General features: G+C 45.2%; 1 protein-coding gene across 4 annotated transcripts; it reads left to right on the forward strand.

The window, feature by feature from the left end:
• Nucleotides 1-17: 17 nt before the first annotated feature.
• On the forward strand, nucleotides 18-21140 carry LOC143819410 (CD209 antigen-like protein C). Of its 4 annotated transcripts, none has more exons than XM_077301042.1 (11): nucleotides 18-94; nucleotides 1510-1575; nucleotides 5766-5856; nucleotides 7564-7629; nucleotides 8199-8264; nucleotides 11534-11668; nucleotides 15894-15992; nucleotides 16957-17043; nucleotides 17435-17586; nucleotides 19075-19193; nucleotides 20749-21140. In XM_077301042.1, exons 3-11 carry the CDS (start codon nucleotides 5841-5843, stop codon nucleotides 20912-20914), a joined length of 906 nt encoding a protein of 301 aa, XP_077157157.1. In that variant the 5' UTR covers nucleotides 18-94; nucleotides 1510-1575; nucleotides 5766-5840; the 3' UTR covers nucleotides 20915-21140. The 4 variants fall into 4 exon arrangements, with proteins under 4 accessions (XP_077157157.1, XP_077157158.1, XP_077157159.1 ...); XM_077301043.1 differs by having other exon boundaries at nucleotides 11534-11644; XM_077301044.1 differs by lacking the exon at nucleotides 15894-15992 and having other exon boundaries at nucleotides 11534-11644.
• Nucleotides 21141-22278: the final 1138 nt, after the last annotated feature.

Consider the following 22278-nt stretch of genomic DNA (forward strand, 5'->3'; position numbering starts at 1 on the left):
ATCAGATAAAGGGAGGAGTTCTGGAATGTGCCAAAGGAAGGGCAGGAGGAAGCCGGAAGGGCAAGAAACGGAGGCAGGCAGAACAGGATCAGAGGTGCCAGGGTTTTCAAATGGGGCATGCAGGGAGGGTCAGAGCAAAGGAACATTACTGGGCAGAAAACCAAGTGAATAAGGCAGTGAAATGCATTCTTGGGGTTGGAGAAATGGACCAGACTCTTACTGATCCTTAAAAGATATCCAGAGAACTAGAAATGAGTCTGTTCGTGTGTCTGCTTTCCAATTTCCCCAGTCCAGGGCAGGCCAAGTTGCAAGAAATATCAGGGAAACTATTTCCCTGCCCTGTCCAGTGTCTGGGTGACCCAACATGGCCCTCCTCAGAAACACACACCATATGTCCAGGGGCTGTGCTTGCCAGGTCCTTCCCTCTTGCTCTGGAGACCCTGGCCTTTGGGTGTCTGAAGCCAGCAGGAGCTCCAGGGGGGTTTCTGGCCATCAGGAAGAGGGGGCCGTAAAGAGCCTTCTTCACCTTCAAAGGTTGCCATGGGGGTCAGCGAACATCCCTCCCTGCCTTATCTTGTTCCTGTCAGGTGTGATGTATGTAGACTGCAGCCTAATTAGGGAATTATGGGCCAGTGTGACAGTTAGGGGATCATAGATCAAAGAGTGGGGAGGGGCTATACAGGCCATCTAGTACTGCTCTAAGACCTGGGTTTGAATCCCTTCTCTGTTGAATGACGTCTCAGCCTGTCCTACCTAACAGGGCTAGCGTGGTGCAGTGCTTAAGAACAGCAGCTTCTAATCCGGTGAACTGGGCTTGATTCCCCGCTCCTCCACATGCAGGCCTCTGGGTGCCCTTGGGCTCATCACAGTCCTGATAGTGCTGTTGCGACCAAGCATTCCTGTCAGAGCTCTCTCAGCCAGACCTACCCCACAGGTGTCTGTTGTGGGGACAAGAAGGGAAGGTGATTGTAAGCTGCTTTAAGACTCTTTCAAGCGGGGTATAAAAGCCAACTCCTCTTCATTTTGTGGTGAAGATAAAATGGAGGAGAGAACAATGTGAGCCATTTTTGGTCCTTTTTCAGGAGTTGCCCTGCCTCAGGATATGCTGACACCTGTTCTGCTCACAGGTATCAGTTCCCCTGTGACCTTTTGGAACCTGGCTGCCTGGTCTGGATGCCCCAAGTGGCAGGAGATTGTTTTGCATGGAAACCCATTAGAGAGATCTTTATACCAGCTTCATTCCTGTCAGAGTACCTCTGCTCTTTGGGATATTGTGTGAGCTGTGATGTCTGTGATATTATTATTATTATTATTATTATTATTATTATTATTATTATTATTATTATTATTATTATTATTATTAATTGGATGTGTATCCTGCCCTCCCAAGCAGCTCAGGGCGGTATACAGCATAAAACATATATAATCGGTAACAAATATACAATACAAAATAAGCATTCGATTCAAATTAATTGTTTAAAATCCTTAAATTCGGACATGGTTCCTCAGAGAGCATGCGGGAAGAGATGAGACGCCCTTCAGAATAAACAAGCAGAAGACCAGCCAGAAAAGAAGGTAAGTGGCTTCTACTCTGATTTTTTGGGGCAGCTCCAGTTTAATTCTCAGGGTGGGGGTCTAGGGCTTGAAGGAAAAGGATGGCATTCACGGCAGAGAGTTAAGCCAGGGATATTTCCTCCCATTTTTGCCTCCTTCCCTACAGACTTTCAATTTCTTGACGGTTAAGGAGTCCAGACTCAGTTATCTGCACAGTAAAGTATATTTTTGGGGGGTGGGGGGTGTAGTATACCTTAACACAAATTCCTCTTAATGAACAATATGGACAAACCCAGAGTGGTAAGGCAGCAGACATGCAGCCTGAAAGCTCTGCCCATGAGGCTGGGAGTTCAATCCCAGCAGCTGGCTCAAGGTTGACTCAGCCTTCCATCCTTCCAAGGTCGGTAAAATGAGTACCCAGCTTGCTGGGGGGTAAACGGTAATGACTGGGGAAGGCACTGGCAAACCACCCCGTATTGAGTCTGCCATGAAAACGCTGGAGGGCGTCACCCCAAGGGTCAGACATGACCCAGTGCTTGCACAGGGGATACCTTTACCTTTAATGCTTTAAAATTGGGAAAATATGTTTGTACGCTTCTATTTGGGAAAGACTTGTAGGAGGGAAAAGGACTTCTATACGATGTGCCCTGGGTTAAGAGCAACCTGCTACTCAATGTTATCGCAGTTTAACTCCCGTTAAAGATAATGCAAACAAATGGCGTTCACATTCAGGCTGCAGTCAAAGGGAGACGAAGAAGCCCAATCTAAGGTGTACTTTCCCTATCACCAAAGGGTAGCTTGTCCTGGGAGTATGAGGGCAATGTCTCTACGAGAGAGACCTGCAAAAACAGTATCTCCCTCGAAGGCCATGAGGAGAGGGGGGACGGGAGGGGGAGAAAAGAGAGAGAGAGGAAGGCTGTGACAGTATCTCCATGGTTAAGACAAAGAGTGGCATCCAATTCAATAACATAACACCTGTACACACTGAGCATGATGTACTCTCCTGCCCCAACATCTAGGTATGCTGAGTCACTCATTCCAATAAAAAGGATGTTGGAAGAGGCCCACACCTGATGCAGGGCTGGCATTGGGTTTAAGGTGGTGGAGGGGAGAATGGGCCTCCTGGACAAAGCAGCAGTTTTAATGGTCGGCGTTGGCTGATCCATGGGGTGCCAGAGCTGTTGACGGCACTGCAATTTCTGGTGGTTAGGGTGCTTGTGCTGGGACCCCTGTAGGGATGGGATGGCTTGATGGGAGATGACTGTTACCCTGGCATTTTTACACTATCATAAATAATTATTTGGCTCTTAGGTTTCCAGAAGTATAGTTTTGTTCATTATAGATCGGAATTTAATTATGCCTTTGATCAATCAATCAAACTTTATTACAGTCGTTCAGACCAAGTTATATGAAGTCCATACATAAAAGACCAAAAGAATATGGTCATTTAAGGTAATACAATTTAAAACAGATCATAAAATAGAACTTAAAACTATGCTACTTTTAGGGCATCGGATTTTCATGGCGGCGGCACAAAACTTAGCCAGCTGATTAGTCACCTGGGGGGACTCATCACTGTCCCTTTGTACTACGATTGGGTTCCTTTCTTCAGAGCCATCAAGCCCCACCCACACCCATCTCCTGAGCCATTAGCACCCATTTTACCCACTGTCTCAATACCTGAGACAGCCCAGCCAGTGTACGTGCAATCTCTAGCATACACCACCCTCCAAAAGGGTATATAAGCCCCTGTTCTAGCAAGCCACTTTGCCAACTCTGGAACCTTGGGTCTATCCAGAGAGCCCAAAATACTGCTCGATGCTGTGCCGTCTCTGTCTCCACCTCCCATTGACCCTCTATCCTGGATTCTCTTCCAATCCTTTATTTTCCCACCTCCTTGATTGATAGTGTGCTTGTTATATGAGAGCCAGTTTGGTGTAGTGGTTAGGAGTGTGGACTTCTAATCTGGCATGCTGGGTTCGATTCTCCACTCCCCCATATGTAACCAGCTGGGTGACCTTGGGCTCGCCATGGCACTGATAAAGCTGTTCTGACCGAGCAGGAATATCAGGGCTCTCTCAGCCTCATCCACCCCACAGGGTGTCTGTTGTGGGGAGAGGAATGGGAAGGCGACTGTAAGCCACTTTGAGCCTCCTTCGGGTAGGGAAAAGCGGCATATAAGAACCAACTCTTCTTCTTCTTCTTCTTCTTCTTCTTCTTCTTCTTCTTCTTCTTCTTCTTCTTCTTCTTCTTCTTCTTATGTTTGTCTTGAAGAGCTGGAACTTTTTACTACCCGAAGAAGTCACGGCTTACAATGTTTGTCTTTTATTTATTTTACTTTCTATTAAATTTTATCCTTTTGTATCTGTTGTCTGCCTTAAGTTCTTAGGGATAGATTCAAATGGGTAGTGGCCGTGTTGGCCAGAAGAAGCACAATCAAATCAGAGTCCAGTTGGCACCTTTAAGACCAACAAAGATTTATTCAAGCCGTGAGCTTTCGAGGGCAAGCCCTCTTCCTCATCTTTGTTGGTCTTAAAGGCGCTACTGGACTCTGGTTTTATTGAATTCGTAGGGTGCAATTACATGGATGCATAGTCATTTTGATCTTTTAAAGTGACCAGACCTCTCGCCAGCCGTTCCCCAAACTTGTCACCTATCTCCCGACATGACCAATTCAGGTAACAATCAACAAAAACAACATTCAAAATTATAAAAGACTAGATTGAAAGCCCATTTTAAAGAGGAATAAAATGGGCGCTAGGAAGGCGACGGTGGCTGCATGTCTTTGCAGCGGGCGGCGGCGTGCCCGAGGGTGTGGTTGGGCGGCCTGAAAGGCTCCGCCAGGCCTCCCCCAGCGCGGGCCTTACCTCGTCGATGTGAGGAGTGATTTGAGGGGCTCGCAGTTGTTGTGTCGGCTCGACCGCCGCGGCTGCCGGGTCTCCTGTGACCAGGCGATCCCATCAGAGGCACTGGCGGGGCAGTCATGGCGGCGATCGTAGGCGTGCTGGACGTTGGTGGTGCAGCAGCGGGCAGCAGCAGGCGGAGCCTGGGCGGGGCCGCGGGGCGGGCAAAGCTGTTTGCGCCACTGCCGTGGCTGGCAACGGGGCCACTGGGGCAGGGAAAAGCGAGGGCGGCTGGGCGGCGGTAGCGTGTGTCGTCAGGTAAACAGAAGCCGGGTGGGGCGGTGGTGCGTGGGCATGCGTTTGGCGACTGTATCGTCGGCGAGTGGGGCTAAGCCGCGTCGGGTGTTGGCGAGGCGGGCCGGTCGTGACAGGAGCCGGCGCCGGGTCCTCGTGGAGACGCGTCCACATCGGCGGCAAGTGGGGAAATGGCGGATCTGGGCGGTCAGTCCAGGGCGGGCCAAGTGGCTTCTGATTGGACCCCTCCGAGTTTTTATCCTGGACGGGTCCCGCCCTAACTCCTCCCCACCAGCCCTTACTATTTTATTTAGTCCGCGGTGCCCGCGGCGTCGCGGGACGTTTAAAGATTTCCATCAAAACATGCTACATCAGAACCAGGGAAGAGGGCCTGTAACCATAATCGCAGGCATGCCAAACAGAATTAACAAATCCTCAGGCATATAGCCTACCACCCCACAGTAGCTCCAAAATTACTGATTACAGGGAAAGGTTAAAGAACTCCTGTGCCATCTCTGATGGTTGCAACCTGCTGTGTCAGGTGCTACGAGAAAGATTTTCCCCCAGGACTTTGCCGCCCATGAACAGCAATTCTGAGAATTAATGTTTTCCAGTTAGCATACGATGGAAATGAACATTTGTTACCAAATTGCATACAGTTTAAACTAATTGACACCTAAATACAACATGTTAAAGTCAGGTATTTTAATTGATTCATTTTATAGGTTTTTCTTTTCTTTTGATCAAGCACAAAGTGTTGAAAATTCTCATCACTGTGGGAGAAAATCATGGCCAAATGCTCCTTTTGGGGTCACCGCATTGCACATAGACATGCAGAGCATCCATAAAGGAATAGTGTAGGGAAAATTTGCCCCAGGGTTGGTCAGTAGAGCAAATAAGCATTGGGTAGTATTGCATTTGTTTGAAAGGCATGCAGCAGCCATTGTCTGGATTGGAAATATGGGGCAGGAGGTTTGGAAATATGGGGCAGGAGGCCAGAGGGTTATTTATGCTAACTTAACCATACCTGGAGAGCGTATAGTCACCACTCATTAAATATTTTCTTCCTCTGAGGTCATATGGTCTGTCGCAATATGATCCCACAGAAAGAAGGAGAAGATGAGATGCTAATCAGACCCAGAGTAAAGAATGCCAGCACAGAAAGGTAAGTGGTTTCCACTTGTATTTTGCCTTCACAGGATTACACCATCTCTGTCTCTAGTTATTCCTTGGAGGGAAGGGTTTCTTTGCCTTCACTTCAGAAATAACAGCCCATGGCCAGCACAGAAACTGAAGTCCACAGGACATTGTACTTCCCAAATGGTCCCCTTCCCTGTTTTAAGAATTCCCCGTTTCTGAACTGCATTCTACCATCTATGTCATCCAGCTCTTGTCCTCAAACTGCCTAGCACAGTTGGGCTAGTCTAAATGTCCTCTCCTTGCCTGCCTCTTAGCTGGACAACCATGTTGACTCTCTTAAGGGAGTGTTAACTGAGCAGTTCCGATCCTTTCCAAATTCCATTCCTTTCCCTAGGCTCTTTAATGTCCCTCAGTCAGTGCGACAGAATCACCTGTGTTCCCCAGGTCCTGCCTCTGGAAGATCTGGTCAGACATGTGTTGGGCTTTCCATGTTGAACCTTAGTTGTGCAAGTATGTAAGTCCCCATTAAGACTGGGACTGTGGGACATATGGAAAAAGGGCTGAAGTTCTCCCATGCCTTGACTCTCTTTAGAGGGTGTCAACTGAGCACTTCTGATATATAATATATCTGTGCTTCCCCAGGGCCTGCCTCTTGAAGACAGACATGTGTTGGGCATTCCATGTTGAACTTTTGTTATCCAAATATGTGGGTCCCCATGGATTGGGACTGTGGGACAAATGGAGAAAAAGCTGAAAATCCCCCATGTTTTTACCTGATCTGAAAGAGCTTGGGTAGGGGAAGAAGAGGTCATCCATATCCTCAATTACTAATGGCGCTAGGGCCATGATTATATCTGAGTAGATATGATATGAGTCACAGAATGTCACTGGCAACCCAAAACCTCTGTCCATGTCCCAGACCAAATTCACTGCTTCCATTGACACAATGCAGCCAAGCCTGCCACAGATACAATGGGAGAAGAAGAGTTAGCTTTTATACCCTGGTTCTCTCTGAGCCTTCATCCCAGGACAATACATCTCTTGTCCTTCATTGGACAAGACTGCACCCAGGTGTCCTTTGTGTGTTCTTTAAAGCATGTTTCATTGTAGTGATTTTGGAAAGACAATCGTCTCTCCTCAATGTACAAGACCTTCATGAATTTTCAGTTCCTACTTGATGTTCTGGAAATCTTTTCATTCCCATGGCATATGCCACTACATTCTGGGACATCCTCTGTTTTCCATCACCATAAACATCTGCATTCTTTCATCTTTGTTGCCTCCTTGTTGTAATGGTGAAGAGCAGTGGCTTCTAACCTCGCAAGTCGGATTCAAAAAGCGGGAGAATCATCTCTGCGTTCTTGGAGACTTAATTCAGAGTTTCAGAGGTGCCTGCTTTCCTTGCAGCATTAGAGATGGATTTTCTGCTGTCCCCCATTTGCCTCCTAGCAATCGGGGATAATTAGGGATGTGGCATGCATGTGTGCATATTCTTCTTTCTTTGTGTTTTGGGATTTTATGTTCACTCTTGGGGAATGGATAACTTCCCTGAACCCTTTTGGGGAATGGCATTGTAAAAGTCAAATAATACATAAATAAACTGGACAATTTTTTTATTTTTACAAGCTGGGCAGATTCTGCAGGTATCCAGAAACGTTCCTCTTGTTTGCACGGGGCTGTTGAGTTTCTAATTAGAAAGTCTGCTCATATTTACATGTTTGCTTTGAAACAGGAACGGTGCCTCCCCAAAAATCTCGAAGTGTACAACCAAGCAAGAAAGATGGAATCAGTGAGAAAGGTAAGTGACAGGAGGTCTGGCTGGGGAGAAAACAATTGGGGGTGGGGGAGGTGTAAGAATCCTTAAAATAATTTGGCTCTTGGGATATTCTGAAAGCCAAACCAGTCACACTGAATCTTTAGGTAGCAGAATCCCACAGTTGGCTATGGACTACTCATGTTTGATGAGGTTCAAAAAGCAGGAGAATCATCTCTGTGTTTTTGGAGACTTATTTTAGAGTGTCAGAGATGCCTGCTTTCCTTGCAGAATTAGAGATGGGTTTTCTGCTGTCCCCCATTTGCCTCCTAGCAATGGGGGATAATTGGGGATGTGGAGTGCATGTGTGCATACTCCGCTTTCTTTATGTTTTGGGATTTTATGCCCACCCTTGGAGAATGGATAGCTTCCCTGAGCCCTTTTGGGGAATGGCATTGTAAAAGTCAAATAATACATAAATAAATAAACTAGACATTTTTTTTACAAGCTGGGCAGATTCCGCAGGTATCCAGAAACCTTCCTCTTGTTTGCACGGGGCTGTTGAGTTTCTAATTAGAAAGTCTGCTCATATTTACATGTTTGCTTTGAAACAGGAACGGTGACTCCCAAAAAATCTCTAAGTGTACAACCAAGCAAGAAAGATGGAATCAGTGAGAAAGGTAAGTGACAGGAGGTCCGGCTGGGGAGAAAACAATTGGGGTGGGGGAGGTGGAAGAATCCTTAAAATAGTTTGGCTCTTGGGATATTCTGAAAGCCAAACCAGTCACACTGAATCTTTAGGTAGCAGAATCCCACAGCTGGCTATGGACTACTCAGAAGAAGGGATCCCTTTGCCAGGTGGAGGGTGGGATCTGTAAGACCTGCAGTTGACCTCAAATAAATAAACAAGTTTGGCAGCTTATTTCAAACAAACGAACTAAGCTCTTGATATTTTTGTTAAGTCTAATGGACAATGCACATACAGACCAATATATTCCCCATCTGCTCCACCTTCAAATCAATGCACACATACCCCCAGTGAAAAGTAACATCCCCACTTTCCCAGGCACATTTGTAATATCCAGGTGCAAATCCCAGTCATCTGATTCCAAGATAATGGAGTAGATGTTAAAGAGGGCAATCTGAAAACATCTGAAGGACAAGTTGTTGATCCAGGGAAGTCAGCATGGTTTATCTTCAAGAGGTCCTGCCAGACCAACCTGGTTTCCTTCTCTGACCAAGTGATGTGTTCACCACCACTGTACTCATTTTCCCTCCCCATAAATACTTTCTGGCTATGCACCTGGCTGGAGAGTCCTTAAAGTCAGTGTCATGCTGCATCAAGATGAATGTTTCTTGTATGTATGTATGTATGTATGTATGTATGTATGTATGTATGTATGTATGTATGTATTTATTTATTTATTTATTTATTTATTTATTTATTTATTTATTTATTATATTTTTTTATTTTTACGGAAAAAAGTAGCAAAAGACACAGGGATAGAAGGGGTTGCCTGAGAATGGCCAAAAGGCACTCCTTATTGGCTGGAGACTTTCACCAAGACTGAAGCAACATTGCCTAACAGATCATGTTCTGCTAGCACTCAAGCAAAGCAAGACAGCATCCTGATTGCTTCAAAAGTTATTGCCAGTTGACAGCCTGCTAACATGACCATTTTCTAGGCATTCTCTACTTCTTTCCTTGCACCCAGCTCTTCCAGTTTTTTCAAAGCCATAGTTAGACAAACAACCTTTCCCTCTCTTTTCTACACATTTTAAACCCTTTTCTCTTTCCCTCCATCTAATTTTTCCATGTCCCCCCATTTGTTTTAGAATCTTATTAGAATCATAGAGTTGGAAGGAGCCATACTGGCCATCTAGTCCAGCCCCTCTTCTTAATGATGTATCGGCCTAAGGCATCTATGACAGGTACATGTGCAGCCGCTGCTTGAAGACCACCAGTGAGAGGGAGCTCACCACCTCCTTAAGTTGAACTACTTGGTGAATTTCCCCCCCCCCGATATCTAGCTGGCACTAGATGGGTCAGCAATAACATCTATTGGGACCCCAGAACCCCCTCCCATTCAGACAGGCCCATTCTGCAAGATTGCAGGCGTTAACTGTTGAAAATGTTTATTGTTGCTAATTTTATGGTTATTGCTACTGTGGGTGAAGAGCCTCTTGTGGCGCAGAGTGGTAAGGCAGCCGTCTGACAGCTTTGCCCATGAGGCTGGGAGTTCAATCCCAGCAGCCGGCTCAAGGTTGACTCAGCCTTCCATCCTTCCGAGGTCAGTAAAATGAGTACCCAGCTTGCTGGGGGGTAAACGGTAATGACTGGGGAAGGCACTGGCAAACCACCCCGTATTGAGTCTGCCAGGAAAACGCTGCAGGGCGTCACCCCAAGGGTCAGACATGACTCGGTGCTTGCACAGGGGATACCTTCACCTTCACCTTTCTGTGGGTGATACTTCATTGTTAATGTATAGCTACCGAATTTGTATTATGATGTTACACAGTTCCCATTCCCTGAAAACCGCTCTGAGTTGCAAGGGAGAGTGGTATATAAGTCCAATAAATAAATCTGCCCACTACTCCAGCATGTTCAGATAGCATCGAATCTTCCTGGGTGTACACTACTCCTCACAAGTTTGTGTCATCCACAGATTTAATGAGTAGTCCCTCTAGACCCTCAACCAGATCATTCATAAAATATTGAAAAGTACCAGACCCAGTACCAAGCCCTGTGGCACCTCATTGCTCACCTCCTTCTGATGAAATGCCATTGACAACAACTCTTTGGGTGTGGTTTTCTAACCAGTTCCCTATCCAACTAACTATCTGAAAATCTAGTGTGCAGTTCTCCAGTTTTCCCATCAGAGAATCATGGGTAACCTTGTCAAAGGCCTTCCTTTAATCTAAGGGGCTTTTCCGCACCTCACTAAAAATAGCGTTACACCAGCTGAATGGCATAGTGCCAAATATTATCGCACCTCCCAGCCATTCTTGCTGTCTCACTGTAGTCTGCCACCTTTTCATGCTTCTCACCCTTCACAAGCACTGCTGGAAATGGCGGAAGAGATCAACACGGTTTATACAAGACTTTCTTCCGCCTGTCAATCAAGACAGGCAGCCAATCCTCTTTCTCCTTTTTTTAAAGGTCCCGCAATGCCCGCCAATTTTTCAGAAAACGAATAGATCTCCTTTTAAACGCCTATGCATCTAATCATAGGTGCATAGTGCTTTTTGAACGCCACCCTTTATGGAATCACAAGTCTTAAAAATTAATCTTGCTCCTGATTTTTTTGGGGGGAAGAGGACTTTAGAGAGCCATGCTTTGTGTTTTAACTTTTGGAAAAAAATATTTTTGGCTTTGCCTGCATGCTTGTACGCCTATTAGTAGCTCTGGGCAGTTTGCCTTTAAAAACAAATCCTGGCCCTAGAAGAAGGGAAAGTGATGTGGGTGTGAGGGCGGGACATTGGAGGCAGAGATAGTGCTTCTTCGTCTTCATACATTTCTTTTGTGTGTAGTTTGCTGGGGGAAAGCACGTTTTAGATTGGTGAATCCACTTTTTGGGATTCACAACCTTGTGCTTTAAAATAGCGGATATCACGAGCAGTTTGCTGGCCGGATGCGGGAGGTTGGCGATGTCATGCAGAGTGTGCAGAATATAGCGTCTTTGGGGGGGTGAGTATGACGCTAAATGTATGGCATGCAGAATGGCCCTAGGTAAACTATATCATCTTAGTCTCCATGATCTAGTAAGCCTGTTACTTGGTCAAAGGATCTAGCTTTTCTACGGCAGATGCACATGGCTACACTCCTGCAACTAAGTTTGGGACATTTACCATTGCTGATCCGGATCTGTTGATTTGCAGCATGGACATGGGATGTCTGCTAACTGTGACTAAAACAGAATTTTCATTTCTCTTGTTCCCCAATAAATAGATCAAGCGCCAAGTTTTGGGAAAAGAATCTTAGCCTCTACGTTGTTCATAAGTTTTATTGTGCTTCTTACTATCGTGCTGATCTGTGGAGCTGTTGCTATGTTACGTATCTGTAAGTTGAACTCAACTAGGGCAGGTAAAAGCTGTCAGAATTACTCTGGGTGGCTTCATTTCAATGGCAAGAACTCTTTTCGGAAGAATGAAACGAACCTGTCTCTAGGAAGTCTTTTGATTTCCTATGTGTATTGAGGGTCAGATGCAGAAACCTCAGAGAATAGCAACTAAGACTTCAGTGTATAGAATCATAGAACCATAGAGTGGGAAGGGGGCATACACACTGTCTAGTCCAACCTCCTTCTCAATGCAGGATCAGCCCAAAGCATCTAGGATCTCTGTCCAGCTGCTGCTGATAGAAATATAGAGTTGGAAGGGGCCATTCAAGCAATGTAGTCCAACCTCCTCTTCAGTGCAGGATCAGCCCAAAACAGCCACGGTCAGGATCTGTCCAGCTGGTGCTTGAAGACTGCCAGTGAGGGGGAACTCACCATTTCCTTAGGCAGTCTATTCCAGTCCTGAACGCCTCTGACTGTGTAATTCAGGATGCTTTCAGATATCCCAGAAAAACGACATACAAGTACCTTAAACTCATGTGAGTCAAAGGGAACCACCCTGAACACTAGATAGAGAGTTAGACCCTTAGCTGGCCTAAGAGACTTCTAAACCCAATCTGATTTTTAAAAATCAGCTAAATGGCTCTTTCCTTTCTGTTGGGTCCCACCTCCCTTGTCATTCCAAGGGTTCTGAGGGCCTTCATTGGCCATTGCTTGATTTCACTTCCAGGGGATAGGCAACCATGAAAATAGGCTGGACGTAGCTCTTTTTGTCCTACCCAGTACTTTTGCACTATTTATTGTATTCATTATAATGTTCCTTTTCTCTGCCTGGAGAAAACAGCCACATGGAATGTGGACCTTATGGTTCTAAACCCCTTGGAGTCCCTCACCACCCCATACCCCATCCTTCTCATGCCCCTCCCCCCAAATCTCCAGTATTTCCCAACCCAGAACTGGCAACCCTCTGACCCCTTCAGTTCAACCCAGAGAATCCTCAGGGGACTAGGCAAGTCCAGTGGCTGAGGAAGACCAGAGGGAGCCCAGAGGATCTGGAACTACAGGGGCTTCTGCGGACAATGGCTCCACAGTACTAGAGCCTGCAAGGGAGGCCTTGCCACCAGCCCCTAAGATGGCTCCCAGGACATCACTGGGCAGGATGATAACCTGGGCCCCAAACTCACTTCAACATTGCAGGAATGGTAGGAGCAGAAGGCCTTGGTTTGGGTAGGGCGAAGACTGGCCAAACACGCCCTCTATGGATCTAGAGCTGTGCTCTGAGAGTAAGACTTCCTCACAGGTCCTTGGTAAAGGCACACCACATGCTTGAGAGATCCAGCACTTGCTTGAAGTTCAGCTTGGCCTAGTTATACTCCCAGCCTTCTTAAGCTTAGGCCTGGGAAGACTCTTTCGCTGGATTACTTATCAACACTAGAATTCCCTAAATCTGTCTTTCTCAGCCAAGGTTTCATGAAGTTCTGGGGTTTCTTGGTGGCCCTGGAAAGAATTCCAGAATGGGTGGGAGCTAATGAATTTTAATACATTTATTAAATTTAATAAACATTTGTCAGGTGATTTGACCATGTGTGGTCCTGTTTATCTGCTCCAGAGCGCGGCTGCTGGGGGTTCCCTTTGTGGGCGGCCTGATGTGGCGAGAGGCACTTTGCGGCTCTCACCGCATCAGGCCATCAGGCAGGGAGCCCCCGGCAGCCGCACTCCGCGCGACTGCCGGGGGCTCCCTGGTCTAGCGCCCGCTGTATTTAGATACAGCGGGCTTGATTACTAGTAAATAAATAAATGCTTGATTACTAGTAAATAAATAAATAAATGACCTTCTGGGATGCAGGGTGGCCAAGAAAAGTTTCTGCCTTGGGATGTTTACTCGTGAGTAAGTCATGTGAAGTTTGCCATTTGCAATCTGAGAAGGGAGGAATGCTTTGGGGGGTAGCCATAACAAGCAATTGCAGCAGGAAAAATAATGCTGATGTGGGTGGGACTGGGAAGATGTACACTTTCCTTTTCCATATGGATACCACAAAAGAAGAAAAGACCTATCCCTATAGCATTAAACAATAGTAAGGAATGTTTTTAAACAATTTCCTTTCTTGAGTTTACTTTCACTTTATTTCATTCCAAGGACGTAAGCCAGAATGGTTTTCCAGATAAAATCCATTTGCTATTATTTTTTTCTCAGTGGCAAGTCTTAAATTATAAACAGTCACAATTAATATTGTTAGATGTAAAATAAAATAATTCATTCATGCTCATACCAGACCTCTCTTTTTTATATGCAACAAATTTAAGTAGCATTTCTTCTATAACCTATACACATAAATATCAGCCAGTGAACTATAGCATTGTAATAAAAACATTCAGTTCATCTCTTATCTTAAATGCAGTGAATTTACCTCAGTACAACTAATAATATAAATATGCCGATGGCTCAAAATAGTATGGAGATCCTGGTCCAAAAACGCAAGGTCCTAATTACTTCCCTCAAGTAACTCTAATTTATCTCTGAAGGCCCAAGCTCCAGGTGTTCTAATGATTCCGAATCTTAAAGGGTCTGCTCAACGAAAACAAGAACATTCCAGTGCTGCATTCAAACCTTGGAGCTGTAATGTATCCAAAGAGTTAATAAAAAACGCTCTTTTTGCTTCAGTTTTCTTTGAATGTCCACTTTTTGATTTCCTTCCGATGTAACTTGTTCCAGTCCAAAGAAAAGAAGATCCTCAGCTGCAACTCAGTTTTGGAGGAGGGGCATCAAGAGTTGGGCTTGACTCTTCGTATCATGTTAACTATAACAATAGCACCTTTTATATTATGTAATATAAAAGAGCCAGTTTGATGTAGGGGTTAGGAGTGCGGACTTCTAATCTGGTACGTTGGGTTCAATTCTACACTCCCCCACAGGTAGCCAGCAGGGCAACCTTGGGCTCCTCACAGCACTGATAAAATTGTTCTGACTGAGCAGGAATCTCAGGGCTCTCTCAGCCTCACCACCCTCATAGGGTATCTGTTGTGGGGAGAGGAAAGGGAAGGCGAATTTAAGCCGCTTTGAGACTCCTTCTGGTAGAGAAAAGCGGCATATAAGAACCAACTCTTCTTCTTCAGTAATATCAGGGCTCTCTCAGCCTCACCCACCTCACAGGGTGTCTGTTGTGGGGAGAGGAAAGGGAAGGCGATTAGAATCCTCTTTGAGCCTCCCTCTGGCAGAGCAAAGCGGCATATAAGAACCAACTATTCTTCTTCTTCTTCTTCTTCTTCTTCTTCTTCTTCTTCTTCTTCTTCTTCTTCTTCTTCTTCTTCTTCTTCTTCTTCTTCTTCAATTACTATGGTGTCTCTTCGGAACAATGACCATTCCCGTAACCAAGATGAGATTCTTGATGAGTTAAGACTGTCCCATTCCTGGAAAATGAAGAATTGTGCTGAGTACCAATCTATCTTTCAAGCTCCTTCAGATTTTAACTAGGTTGCTGGCTCATACTGATCTAAAATCCCAGAAAGAGGAATCTTCCCCTATCTGATACCACAACAATGCTGCCCACTACAGAATGCTCTAATAGACAGTTTATGCACTGGGAAATTCACTGCCCCATGTTCCATGCAGGAGCACGATTCAGGGGTGGATGAGGTGCACCGGGCCAGATGCTCCCCTGTGTGGGTGCGGGAAGAGGTGGGACAACCTGCCATGACTAAAACTACAGCCTGCAGCCTGGCATGAAACCTCCAGTGCATAAACGGTCTTACAGAACTTCCTAGGCAGATTTTTGGTAACAGGACCGCCCTAGTTTATTAACTGCCCTTCCAGGTTGTCCTCAAGGTCTGCTACAATGTGGTTCATTTCTCCTGAGACTGGAAATCTGAAGGAACTAGGAAGTAAAATTGGCATTCAACATAATCCAATCAATTTTATTTATGGTCATAGACCAACCAATATGGCATTCAACATAAATGTTCAATTTTCCAAGTCTCTGGAATAGGACAGTCTTGTGTCTTTGCAAGTACCTCTTTTTTCCCCTCTCGCCTGAAAGATATGTCCTGTGCAGGCTTCCTAGCACTTGGACAAAGATTGCTCAGTTCAAGCTCAAAAGTATTGTCCAGTCATGACACAGAAACCAAATTCCATGGCTAAGATGGGGTGAGACCACATGCATTGCAACTCTAGGGTGGGGGATGGGGCCACGGTTCCACCCGGCACAAGCAACCTGGGTCAAAACCGTGTTTCTCTGCTTCCTTTCTCTTTGTTAGATCAACGCGAAGAAAAAATAACACGTATCTTACTAAAAGCTGTGTCAGATATTCGTGGTGTTATGGAAACTTGGAATGCATCCAATGCCCAGATGAATGGTAAGTAATTACAGTGGGACAGCTCCAGCCCTCCTGTCATTTTCAGAATTTCCCCTGCCCAGCAAAACCTATGTCTAGCCTTTGGGTGAAAGAAGAGTTGGTTTTTATACCCCACTGAAGGAGTCTCAAAGCAGCTTAGAACTACTTTCCCTTCTCCTCCCCACAACAAGGCACCCTGTGAGAGAGCTCTAACAGAACTACTCTGCGAGAACAGCCCTAAGAGAAGTGCGACTAGCCCAAGGTCACCTAGCTGGCTGCATGTGGAGGAGTGGGAAATCAAAAACGGTTCTGTAGATTGCATGCTGCCATTCTGAGCCACTGCACCATGCTGGGGCAGAGGGTAATAGGGTTCCAATGAGAAGGTGGAAGCTAGAGTTGATCACCACCTTACACCGCATGACATGGCATCCAAAACTGCTTATCGAATGTCACTACTCAGATGTAGGAAGCCGTCTTGGCTACTGGCCCTTGCAGACCAACCGACTGTGGAGCCAGTGCTGCAGCTTTGGACTTTTCCCAGCTCCAGAGCTGTTTTATAAGGACCCAACAGACCTCAGTACCTCCAAGGCTTTGTACATAACCTGCTTTGTACATAACCACATTTTCTACATAATAGTATGAATTTAGGCCCAAAATTTGTCAACTTTTTCGCATTTCCACCACATATGAAAAAAGGAACCAACTTTATATACCCATTTCTAACATTTGTTATCACAGCTTTTGGCCATTTTAGCAATCACTTTTGGTGTTACAGGGTGTCTTTTGTAGGGAGAGGAAGGGAAATGTGTTTGTAAGACACTTTGGGTCTCCTTCAGGCTGTGAAAAGCATTGGATAAAGAACCAGCTCTTCTCTTCTTCATCTAATGGGAATAAATCCATCTTTGGCTTTTTGCTTAGTCACAGTATATTAAGAACTCATGGAGCTTTGAGATTCCCCCTAGCTGGATTGTTGCATCTCTTTTAGATCCCGAAATATTGGAAGAAGCAGCAAAACTATTGGACATTCTGGACGCAGCGAATAAAAGAAATGAATGGGCGGAAAGTCAAATCAGTAAGTTATTGAGTACTAAAAACGAAGATTGTGCTCTCTCCTTGCAAGTTCACATGCTGAAAATCCCCTTTTCCACAGAATTCTTATTTAATTCTATCACTAGGGCAATTTTGACAATGGCTTATGGGCTGTGTGCCTGTTTTTAACTTTAAAGTTAAAAAAAAAAGATTGCACAAAATAAATGTTCACATACTCTTGTAACTTATTGTCTACACAGACATCCAACCTTTCAGGCCCTAACTAATCCAGTTAAGTTTTTTTGTTTCTGTCTATAATTAATTTTTCTTCAGCTTTATATTGTGGAAATTATGCAGATTTATGAACTGGCTTCCGTTGAGACCTGATTTTCATTATTTCTTTGTTCTTCACATGTCCCTGGCTTGGTTAAAAGAACCAATCAGAAGCCTTCTGGGTGCAGGCTGGAAGGCATTTCAAGGGCACCTCTATTTCGTCTCCAATACAAGGATGGGTCACCAGAAGGCCCGGGAGGCATGTGAAAAAGCAAATGCTTACCTGGTTATTATTAATACCCCAGAGGAGGAGGTGAGCAAAATAATGGAATACATACAAGGCAAGAAGAACAGGGATCGGAAGTGGGATTGTGGCTTTTTTGTTTTTCTCATCAATGGGAATAGAAATTGGGAATAGGCAATGAAGTAGCCAAGGCTACAGATGATACCAAAACATTCAGGATAGGAGAAACACAGGCAGATTGTGAACAGTTCCAGGAGGATCTGGACACCATATTCGACCAGTCTTCCAACAGCTGCACTGGCTCCCAGTAGAGTTCCAGATCAGGTTCCAGGTGTTGGCATTGACCTTTGAAGCTCTATGTGATTTGGGACCTGCGTTTCTAAAAGACCGCCTCTCCCAATATGCACTTTGCTCATCTAGTGCGAACGTATTGGTAGTCCTTGGCCTCAAAGACATCCACCTGGCCTTGACCAGAGCCTGAACTTTTTTGGCCCTGGCTCTAGTCTGATGGAATGAGCTGCCGCCTGAGACTAGGGCACTGACTGAGTTATTACAGTTCTCAGGGACTACAAGGCAGTATAAATAAAACAGTAAGGCTGAGTGGGCTGAGTCCAGGATAGGGAACAGGGGCCAACGATTGGCCCCTTGGCCCTGGACTGACAAGAATTCCAATTCCAGCCAGTTGGGTGAGGGCCAATCAGAAGGCGCGAATCACCTTCCAATTGGGCCCTCACCAGGACAGACCAAAGTTCCACCCACCCCAGCCCAGCCAGGGGCAATCTGGAGAAATCGCTGCTAATCTGCTCCTGACTACAGGGGGATGAGAACAGAGGTATGGACAGGCTGTGCCAGCCCTTTTCACCCCTAGGCTGTCCAGACCGTCATGTCCAACTCTCACTTTGCCTCAGAACCTTGACAGAGCTGGCAGAGGGCTGGTGAGTGCTCTCCCTCCCTCCTCCTTCCTTCAGGCCTGCTGCAAAGGAGCCCTGACTGAGATGTTTCCGAGAGCAACGCAGGGGAGCCTCAGGACATGGGAGTGGGCATTCCTTTTTTTTGGGGGGGAGGAATTTCTCCTTCTGCCAAATGGCTGACAGGGAGGCCACAGAAAAGCCCCTTCTCACTTAAAATACTGCTCTGGCAGGGGGTTAGACACAGCCAAGTCATGTGTATTTCTTCTTTGCAACTCTCTGAAGATTTGAGGCCACTGCACAGTGTTATTCTGCAGATGAAACTAGATGCTGTTGCGGAGGTTCTTTTGTCTCCTGTTTCATCTGCACAACAACCCTATGCACTAGACCTCAAGTCTTTCAATTCAACAACAATCTGTGTGGGAGGCCTTACATTTTTCTTCTCTACCACAACCCTGTCCAAAGTAGCCTTTTCTGCCAGGGGGCTGATCTTTATACTATGAAGATCATCTATCATCTATCATCTAGGGATTTTTCCTAGTCAAAACCAACATAAATTCGCAGTGATGAAAGGATGCAGTGAATGCCTGGATGCAGTTTGAGAGAAGAATCTAGTTCCAGCAAAGACTCTCTCTGTGTGTTTTTATAGGATTTTGTAGAGAAACTTGTCCAGCTTGTTGCCCATTACCACTGGATCGGACTTAAAGTGGTCCAGGTGGGAACTGAGTACGAATGGCAATGGTTAAATGGTGAGAAACCAGTAAGGAGGTGGGTATCTGAACAAAATTTCTCTCTATATTGTATAATCCTTTACAGAAATGTTTCCTTGTGCTTTCCAGAGGTTCTTTGCTGAGTGAGTTTCATATTTGTGTTACCCTTTCTAATGGGGAAGGGGGGTTTCAAATCAATAGAAAGCACCTTTATGGCTTACTTCATAGAATCCTAGAATCATAGAGTTGGAAGGGACCTCCTGGATCATCTAGTCCAACCCGCTGCACTATGCAGGACACTCACAACCCTGTCACTCATCCACTGTCACCTGCCACCCCCTTGATCCTTCACAGAATCAGCCTCACCATCAGATGGCGATCCAGCCTCTGTTTACAAATTTCCAAAGATGGAGAACCCACCACCTCCCGAGGAAGCCTTTTCCACTGAGAAACCGCTCTAACTGTCAGGAACTTCTTCCAGATGTTGAGACGGAATTTCTTTTGAATTAATTGCATCCCATTGGTTCTGGTCCATCCCTCCAGGGCAAGAGAGAACAACTCTGCTCCATCCTCTACATGGCAGCCTTTTAACTACTTGAAGATGGTTATCAGATCTCATCTCCTCTCTAGGCTAAACAGACCAAAAGTAAAAACATTCCAGACGCTAAGTGGTTTCCAGTATACCGATATTTATTGTAAACACCAGAACTTCACAACTGGATGTAGAGCTAAATCACCATGGCTATGAACATCACAACATTTCCAGTGAGGGAGTTCTGGCCCTCTATAGTTGGACAGAGGGAGAAGGTGGGGGGTTAGAACTTTTTATCGCCATCTTTTAATTCTTAGTGTTAATGTTAATTTTAAGGTAAAGGTATCCCCAGTGCAAGCACCGAGTCATGTCTGACCCTTGGGGTGACGCCCTCTAGCGTTTTCCTGGCAGACTCAATACGGGGTGGTTTGCCAGTGCCTTCCCCAGTCATTACCATTTACCCCCCAGCAAGCTGGGTACTCATTTTACCGACCTCAGAAGGATGGAAGGCTGAGTCAGCCTTGAGCCGGCTGCTGGGATCGAACTCCCAGCCTCATGGGCAGAGTTTCAGACTGCATGTCTGCTGCCTTACCACTCTGCGCCACAAGAGGCTCTTATGTTAATTTTAATGGGGTTTAATTGAGTTATACTGGTTTTTACCATTTTATTGTGAACCACTATGTGTCTGAATGGAATGCGGTGGTGGATGGATGTGATGGATGGATGGATGGATTGGACCTGCAAAGAATTAGCAGTTTTCCCTCAGTCATGGTCTCCAGGGAAGGCGGGGGAGAAGGCAAAACTGATTCAAGTTCTGTCACACATCCATTCTTCCTTTCCATGTGACACGCACATTTTTCGCAAAACCACTTGCAATATTAAAGACGAATGAGCTCCATTTGTAAAAATGCAGTTTCTACCTCTTGTGGAAACATGTCCCCAAAATATGAACAGTCTATTAATGTTTTAGATGGAAAAGGAGAGCACAGAGCACATTCATGCGAGTAATTGATTTGTTATGTTCCAGTGTACTGAACACCGTGTAATGTCCGGCTTCATTCCTGTTCTCTTTACATTCCAGCTACTGGATGTATGGGATGTCAACAAGGCCAGAAGACAATGTCAATAATTGTGCTGCTATAACCCAATGGTGTAGCACACCAAGAATATGCTGGCGCACTGTTCCGTGTGGACAATGGCACATGTGGGTTTGCAAAATGCCACCCAATCCAGAGTTGATGGATTAAGGTGCCTGGAGACTGAATTCACATTTTCTCTTCAGGATGAAAAAAATGACATCCTCTTTTAAAGAAAAAGCCAATGGCCTTTCCCGCCAGCTTAACTTCTTATGGAAACCTGATGAGAAATGCTCAATACTTAGACTTCTTTGCGTGCTTCCAAGACTCAGCCACAAAAAGTGGAAGAGTGGCCATGTTCTTCTGTGGCAATAAAGGAATATAGAATATCGACCAATATCTGTCTACTGAATTTCTCTCTATGGTTTCTGGCTTACATTTCAGAGTGAGAGACTGGCATACCTACCCAGAAAGAGACAGGAGAGCTTCTGTGGAATCAGGGCTTAGTTGTGGGATGTGGGGAATGGCAATCCCTCAGGAGCCTTTCTGCCACTACTTAACAACCAACTGAGGGTAGGGGAATGAATTAACACCACAGGTTTGGGGCCTGGGCTGATTCTGCATTTTGTTTTTTCCATTGCGGATCCTGCTGAATTCAGATCGATTTGGACTCGGGTCTTCCTTTATCCCCCCCCCCCCCCGCTGCCCAATTGAAATAGAAAGTGTTCTGCACTTGATTGGGGAAGCTCAGAACGGGGAGAGTGGGGGAAGGGTTGGAGACATCAGAGGAGGGGAGGAATAAATCCAAGAGGCATATCTCTGCTGAGAGAAATTTGGGCTTCTAGAGCACAGTCACTTTAAGACAAGCCTTACAACCAGGAAGTCCTCAAACTGATGCCTTAGCCAATCAGGGAAGAATGCTTTGCTGTGAGGAGCAGAGAAGGGAGTTAATTCAAAAAAAGCAGATATCTGCACACTTACTGATGCCGGGTGCTCAAATATCGAGGGTTATATCCACTTCTGAATATTGAGTGGGAAAGGTAAGGTCACTCCAGATCAATCATGCATGTTGCAGAGGGAAACTTTATTATTGTAATGATTTTTTATTTTCATAAAGATAGAAATATAGGATGCAACACGAGTTATTGATACAAAAAGCAGTAAATAAAATATAATCATCATTTGAAAATATACGACCCCACATTGACTCCACAGTGATATAAACTTTTGCCCAAAACTGAGTCTAAGAGCCATCCACATTTCCACTACATTTAAAAAAAAAGTCCTGTTTAGATATACAAAAGAAAAGTTATTATTAATCAACTTACTTGAGAGATCGTAGACCTCACGTTAACTGCTTGATACAATCTAAGAGCTATCCTGGCAGATATTTCTAGGTTTAAGTTAGATGCTTAACATTAAACATTTCTTATAGAACAGTATGAGTTTTGGCCCTGTATCAATACCCTGATGAAGGGAGAGGAAAGTAGGGCTTTGCCTTAAAGATGTACAAAGAAAAAAAATTACAAAAGGAT

This window comes from Paroedura picta, chromosome 10, assembly GCF_049243985.1.
Source record: "Paroedura picta isolate Pp20150507F chromosome 10, Ppicta_v3.0, whole genome shotgun sequence".
Taxonomy (NCBI): Eukaryota; Metazoa; Chordata; class Lepidosauria; order Squamata; family Gekkonidae; genus Paroedura; species Paroedura picta.

What these genes read in the sequence shown, in the direction of transcription:
- LOC143819410 (XM_077301042.1), top strand. An exon ending in GTTGAACTCAACTAGGGCAG is followed by an intron (nt 11,669 to 15,893) that starts GTAAAAGCTGTC and finishes TCTCTTTGTTAG; the next exon opens with ATCAACGCGAAGAAAAAATA. An exon ending in TTAATACCCCAGAGGAGGAG is followed by an intron (nt 17,587 to 19,074) that starts GTGAGCAAAATA and finishes GTGTTTTTATAG; the next exon opens with GATTTTGTAGAGAAACTTGT.